General features: G+C 43.6%; 1 protein-coding gene across 1 annotated transcript in view; it reads left to right on the top strand.

Annotated features, from left to right (window-relative positions):
* pck1 (phosphoenolpyruvate carboxykinase 1 (soluble)) overlaps window positions 1-7,500 on the top strand; it is a gene marked incomplete at both ends in the record, with an annotated part of 17,180 nt that overhangs the window by 1,032 nt on the left and 8,648 nt on the right. The window contains 3 exons of the mRNA XM_079840059.1: window positions 2,702-2,886; window positions 6,516-6,719; window positions 6,857-7,069. Coding sequence (XP_079696185.1) covers window positions 2,702-2,886; window positions 6,516-6,719; window positions 6,857-7,069 — 602 coding nt within the window. The remainder of the gene's footprint in view (window positions 1-2,701; window positions 2,887-6,515; window positions 6,720-6,856; window positions 7,070-7,500) is intronic.

Here is a 7,500-nt window from a genome sequence, read left to right as displayed (position 1 = left end):
ATACACATACTTACAATATACATATACTTTAGACAATATACTTTAAACAATATACTTTAAACAATATACTTTAAACAATATACTTTAAACAATATACACACTAAAACATACATTAAACAATATACATTACGCTATAATAATAGTAATAATAGTATACAATGTACAGTATACATTATTATTTCCAGTAGAGATCCAATGTGCAATAGGTGCTATATGATAAATAATAAATTATATAATGTGTATATAAAGTGTGTGTATCTACAGTGGGTTGTGCTGAGTGATATTCTGTCCAGTGTGTGTTATGATCCTGATGGATCAAGAGTTCAGGAGTCTAATTGCTTGTGGGAAGAAGCTGTTCTGGAGTCGGCTGGTGCGTGTTCTGATGCTGCGGTACCGTCTGCCTGATGGCAGCAGTGAGAGCAGCCCATGGCTCGGGTGGCTAGAGTCTCTGATGATCCTCTGAGCTCTCTTCACACACCGCCTGGCGTAAATGTCCTGGAGGGAGGGAAGCTCACCTCCGATGATGCAGCTGGCCGTGCGCACTACCCTTTGCAGGGCTTTGCGGCTGCGGGCGGTACTGTTGCCGTACCAGGTGGTGATGCAGCCAGTCAGCAGGCTCTCTATGGTGCTGCTGTAGAACCGTGTGAGGATGTGGCGGCTCATTCCAAACCTCCTCAGCCGTCGCAGGAAGAAAAGGCGCTGATGAGCCTTCTTCACAACGGCCTCGGAGTGGACGGACCATGAGAGTTCCTCTGTGATGTGGACACCGAGGAACTTGAAGCTGCTGACTCTCTCCACCGGTGCTCCATCGATGGTGATGGGGCGGTGTTCTCTCTCATTCCTCCTGAAGTCGACCACCAGCTCCTTGGTCTTGCTGACGTTGAGGGAGAGGTTGTGCTCCTGACACCACCGTGTCAGAGTGTGCACCTCCTCTCTGTAGGCCGTTTCATCATTGTCAGTGATGAGACCTACCACCGTCGTATCGTCAGCAAACTTGATGATGGTGTTGGAGCTGTGGGTTGCCACACAGTCATGTGTGTACAAAGAGTACAGGAGTGGGCTGAGAACACAGCCCTGAGGGGCTCCAGTGTTGAGAGTCAGTGGTGAGGAGATGTTACTGCCCATTCTGACCACCTGGCGTCTGTTTGACAGGAAGTCAGTGAGTCGATTCAGCGGTTCAGAGCGTTATGAATCAGTGAGTCGATTCAGCGGTTCAGAGCGTTATGAATCAGTGAGTCGATTCAGCGGTTCAGAGCGTTATGAATCAGTGAGTCGATTCAGCAGTTTGAATCGCCAAATTTCAGCAGTTTGGCGGTTTGACACGCGATCCGAATCATCAATCGACTCACTGATTCATAACGCTCTGAACCGCTGAATCGACTCACTGATTCATAACGCTTCGAAGCTTCATGAGGCTGTGTTTTGAAATCGTCATCTCTATATAAGTCGTTATTTAGGGTTTTTTTGCGCACAGAAACTATTCTCGTCTTCATAAAGTTATTGTAGAGCCGCTGTAGTGAGATGGACTTTGTAACTTTAGTCTTTAGTGTCTTTTAAGGGTCTTGAGAGTGTAAAGTTGAGCCAATGGAGGCCTTTCAGAGCATCAGATTTACACTAAAATATCTTCATTTGTGTCTGAAGATGAACGGAGGTCTGACGGGTGTCCAACCACATGAGGCTCAGTCATTAATGACACAATTTACAGTTTTGGGTAAACTAACCCTTTAAGTAAAAGTACAGAAGTATTTGTTTTTAAAAGTACTTAAGTATTAAAAGTACTTAAGTTTGTCAATGCATTATTTTATCATTGTTGCATTGTTGTATAAATGCACATTATGCCATCACGATGGTTTAAGCGAGTCAGTGATGCTCCATCCAACATGTTAGGATACGACTATCTTAAACTAATTTAAATACTTGTATACAAGTTACAGAGCTCTTTATAAAGCTGCTGTCACTTTAAGGCTGAATGCACGGATCCAATACACTGATACACATCCAATGTTCTCCCAACTGTTTACTCTTCTCTTTCTCCCAGACGTTTACATTTTTGAACATTTAATGAGACATTCATCAAGTGTATGCCAACGAAACTAATTTTTAATCGTTTCATAAAACTGAAACACACTTTCTAGTATGACCATGGGTACACACACTGTGCAGAGGAACCGTCTTCCTCCATTTTGCTATAAACTGATCAGTGTTAAAAACATGTTGGGAAACTTCACATGACCGTATACAAGAGTGATTACTGAAAGGCTGTCTGCAAAACACAACAGCAAAACTTTTAAAGAAGAAAAAAAATCCTCCACTGACTTTCAAAGCTGCTACAGAAACGACTTTCGACTTCGAGGGCCTTGATAGAAATGTAGTGGAGTAAAAAGTACAATATTTGTCTTTCAAATGTAGCGAAGTTAAAGTCAAATTTTCCTGAAAAAATAATACTCAAGTAAAGTACAGATACTCAAAAAGTGTACTTAAGTACAGATACTCAAGTAAATGTGCTTCGTTACTGTCCACCTCTGCTAACACTTATATCAATAAGACACATAAGGCTAGGTTAAGTCAGGATGGACACATTTACAAATGATTACACACATTACATTAAAGCAATGATCTGATTTAAACTAGGCTTTCGTCATATTCTGATACAGTTATGGATCAGGTTGCAGTGTTTGTGATCTGGTGTGATGTTCTGCAGTTGGCTGGCGCGCACAGACCCGCGGGACGTGGCTCGAGTGGAGAGTAAGACGGTCATCGTGACTCCGGAGCAGCGAGACACGGTTCCTTCACCACGAGGAGGAGGCGTCAGTCAGCTCGGCCGCTGGATGTCGCCGGAGGAATGGGACAAAGCCATGAACCTGCGCTTCCCCGGGTGCATGAAAGGTACAGAACCTGACAGACACTCACACTCAAGAGTAACACTCAGAGAACACTCAAGAGTAACACTCAGAGAACACTCAAGAGTAACACTCAGAGAACACTCAAGAGTAACGCTCAGAGAACACTCAAGAGTAACACTCAGAGAACACTCAAGAGTAACACTCAGAGAACACTCAAGAGTAACACTCAGAGAACACTCAAGAGTAACACTCAGAGAACACTCAAGAGTAACGCTCAGAGAACACTCAAGAGTAACACTCAGAGAACACTCAAGAGTAACGCTCAGAGAACACTCAAGAGTAACGCTAAGAGAACACTCAAGAGTAACACTCAGAGAACACTCAAGAGTAACGCTCAGAGAACACTCAAGAGTAACACTCAGAGAACACTCAAGAGTTACACTCAGAGAACACTCAAGAGTAACACTCAGAGAACACTCAAGAGTAACACTCAGAGAACACTCAAGAGTAACACTCAGAGAACATTCAAGAGTAACGCTCAGAGAACACTCAAGAGTAACACTCAGAGAACACTCAAGAGTAACACTCAGAGAACACTCAAGAGTAACGCTCAGAGAACACTCAAGAGTAACACTCAGAGAACACTCAAGAGTTACACTCAGAGAACACTCAAGAGTAACACTCAGAGAACACTCAAGAGTAACACTCAGAGAACACTCAAGAGTTACACTCAGAGAACACTCAAGAGTAACACTCAGAGAACACTCAAGAGTAACACTCAGAGAACACTCAAGAGTAACACTCAGAGAACACTCAAGAGTAACGCTCAGAGAACACTCAAGAGTAACACTCAGAGAACACTCAAGAGTTACACTCAGAGAACACTCAAGAGTAACACTCAGAGAACACTCAAGAGTAACACTCAGAGAACACTCAAGAGTTACACTCAGAGAACACTCAAGAGTAACACTCAGAGAACACTCAAGAGTAACACTCAGAGAACACTCAAGAGTTACACTCAGAGAACACTCAAGAGTAACACTCAGAGAACACTCAAGAGTAACACTCAGAGAACACTCAAGAGTAACACTCAGAGAACACTCAAGAGTAACGCTCAGAGAACACTCAAGAGTAACACTCAGAGAACACTCAAGAGTTACACTCAGAGAACACTCAAGAGTAACACTCAGAGAACACTCAAGAGTAACACTCAGAGAACACTCAAGAGTAACACTCAGAGAACATTCAAGAGTTACACTCAGAGAACACTCAAGAGTAACACTCAGAGAACACTCAAGAGTAACACTCAGAGAACACTCAAGAGTAACACTCAGAGAACACTCAAGAGTAACACTCAGAGAACATTCAAGAGTAACACTCAGAGAACACTCAAGAGTAACACTCAGAGAACACTCAAGAGTAACACTCAGAGAACACTCAAGAGTAACACTCAGAGAACACTCAAGAGTAACACTCAGAGAACACTCAAGAGTAACACTCAGAGAACATTCAAGAGTAACGCTCAGAGAACACTCAAGAGTAACACTCAGAGAACATTCAAGAGTAACGCTCAGAGAACATTCAAGAGTAACACTCAGAGAACCCTCAAGAGTAACACCCAGAGAACACTCAAGAGTAACACTCAGAGAACACTCAAGAGTAACACTCAGAGAACACTCAAGAGTAACACTCAGAGAACATTCAAGAGTAACGCTCAGAGAACACTCAAGAGTAACACTCAGAGAACATTCAAGAGTAACGCTCAGAGAACATTCAAGAGTAACGCTCAGAGAACATTCAAGAGTAACACTCAGAGAACACTCAAGAGTAACGCTCAGAGAACACTCAAGAGTAACGCTCAGAGAACACTCAAGAGTAACACTCAGAGAACATTCAAGAGTAACGCTCAGAGAACACTCAAGAGTAACACTCAGAGAACACTCAAGAGTAACGCTCAGAGAACACTCAAGAGTAATACTCAGAGAACATTCAAGAGTAACGCTCAGAGAACACTCAAGAGTAACGCTCAGAGAACATTCAAGAGTAACACTCAGAGAACATTCAAGAGTAACGCTCAGAGAACACTCAAGAGTAACACTCAGAGAACACTCAAGAGTAACACTCAGAGAACATTCAAGAGTAACGCTCAGAGAACACTCAAGAGTAACACTCAGAGAACACTCAAGAGTAACGCTCAGAGAACACTCAAGAGTAATACTCAGAGAACATTCAAGAGTAACGCTCAGAGAACACTCAAGAGTAACACTCAGAGAACGTTCTAGAGTAACGCTCAGAGAACACTCAAGAGTAACGCTCAGAGAACACTCAAGAGTAACACTCAGAGAACACTCAAGAGTAACGCTCAGAGAACACTCAAGAGTAACACTCAGAGAACACTCAAGAGTAACACTCAGAGAACATTCAAGAGTAACGCTCAGAGAACATTCAAGAGTAACGCTCAGAGAACACTCAAGAGTAATACTCAGAGAACATTCAAGAGTAATACTCAGAGAACATTCAAGAGTAACACTCAGAGAACACTCAAGAGTAACACTCAGAGAACATTCAAGAGTAACGCTCAGAGAACACTCAAGAGTAATACTCAGAGAACATTCAAGAGTAATACTCAGAGAACATTCAAGAGTAACGCTCAGAGAACACTCAAGAGTAATACTCAGAGAACATTCAAGAGTAATACTCAGAGAACATTCAAGAGTAACACTCAGAGAACACTCAAGAGTAACACTCAGAGAACACTCAAGAGTAACACTCAGAGAACACTCAAGAGTAATACTCAGAGAACATTCAAGAGTAATACTCAGAGAACATTCAAGAGTAACGCTCAGAGAACACTCAAGAGTAACACTCAGAGAACACTCAAGAGTAACGCTCAGAGAACACTCAAGAGTAACACTCAGAGAACACTCAAGAGTAACACTCAGAGAACATTCAAGAGTAACGCTCAGAGAACATTCAAGAGTAACGCTCAGAGAACACTCAAGAGTAACACTCAGAGAACGTTCTAGAGTAACGCTCAGAGAACACTCAAGAGTAACGCTCAGAGAACACTCAAGAGTAACACTCAGAGAACACTCAAGAGTAACGCTCAGAGAACACTCAAGAGTAATACTCAGAGAACATTCAAGAGTAATACTCAGAGAACATTCAAGAGTAACGCTCAGAGAACATTCAAGAGTAACGCTCAGAGAACACTCAAGAGTAACGCTCAGAGAACACTCAAGAGTAACGCTCAGAGAACACTCAAGAGTAACGCTCAGAGAACACTCAAGAGTAACGCTCAGAGAACACTCAAGAGTAACTCTCAGAGAACACTCAAGAGTAACGCTCAGAGAACACTCAAGAGTAACGCTCAGAGAACACTCAAGAGTAACGCTCAGAGAACACTCAAGAGTAACGCTCAGAGAACACTCAAGAGTAACACTCAGAGAACGTTCTAGAGTAACGCTCAGAGAACACTCAAGAGTAACGCTCAGAGAACGTTCTAGAGTAACGCTCAGAGAACACTCAAGAGTAACGCTCAGAGAACACTCAAGAGTAACGCTCAGAGAACACTCAAGAGTAACGCTCAGAGAACGTTCTAGAGTAACGCTCCCCTAATGTTTGCTGAATGTTACAATGTATCGTCTTCATGTGTTGCTGTGTCTTCCGCAGGTCGGGTCATGTATGTGATCGCGTTCAGCATGGGTCCGGTCGGATCTCCGCTCTCTAAGATCGGTGTGGAGCTGACCGATTCTCCGTATGTGGTGGCCAGCATGAGGATCATGACCCGCGTGGGCAAAGCCGTGCTGAGCGTTCTGGGGAACGGAGAGTTCGTGAGATGCCTGCACTCGGTCGGCTGCCCGCTTCCCCTCAAGAGTCAGTGCTCGTGAGATTCACCAATCGACTCAGTGTTGGTGTAGAGACACTGATGTTCATCTCTCTCTCTCTCTCTCTCTCTCTCTCTCTCTCTCTCTCTCTCTCTCTCTCTCTCTCTCTCTCTCTCTCTCTCTCAGAGCCGCTGGTCAATAACTGGCCGTGTAACCCGGATCTCACCCTGATCGCTCACATCCCCGACCAGAGGAGGATCGTGTCGTTCGGCAGCGGCTATGGTGGAAACTCACTGCTGGGGAAGAAGTGCTTCGCCCTTCGCATCGCGTCCCGCATCGCTAAAGAGGAGGGCTGGCTGGCCGAACACATGCTGGTCAGTCAGAAACGAGTAGGGTTGGGTACCGAAACCCGCTGCCAAAATACAAACGTGCTTTCGTGTTGTGGCTGGCGCCGAGCCAGAGACAGACGCTCAGCGCTGGTCACATCACAACTCATGACAACTATTCAGTGTTTTCAACCACATCATGTTTATTTCAGGTGTCAGACATTTAAATGCTCATAAGTAGGCTACTAGCAAAAAAAACCACTGTCTATGAAATGTCTACGTCTAAGAAATCGCTTTCATAGACATCAGTGTGTGTTTTTGCTAGTAGCCGACTTATGAGCATTTAAATGTCTGACACCTGAAACAAACATGATGTGGTTGAAAACACTGAATAGTTGTCATGAGTTGCGATGTATGACAATCCTTTCAGACGGTTATAATTTGACTAACGTTACGTGTTTTATTCTCAGCTACATGCACATTATATAGTAACTATATAGTTTA

Source organism: Gobio gobio (assembly GCF_949357685.1).
Source record: "Gobio gobio genome assembly, chromosome: 17".
Taxonomy (NCBI): Eukaryota; Metazoa; Chordata; class Actinopteri; order Cypriniformes; family Gobionidae; genus Gobio; species Gobio gobio.
Note: the sequence above shows the minus strand (reverse complement) of the source record. Positions and strands in the feature narration are given on the sequence as shown.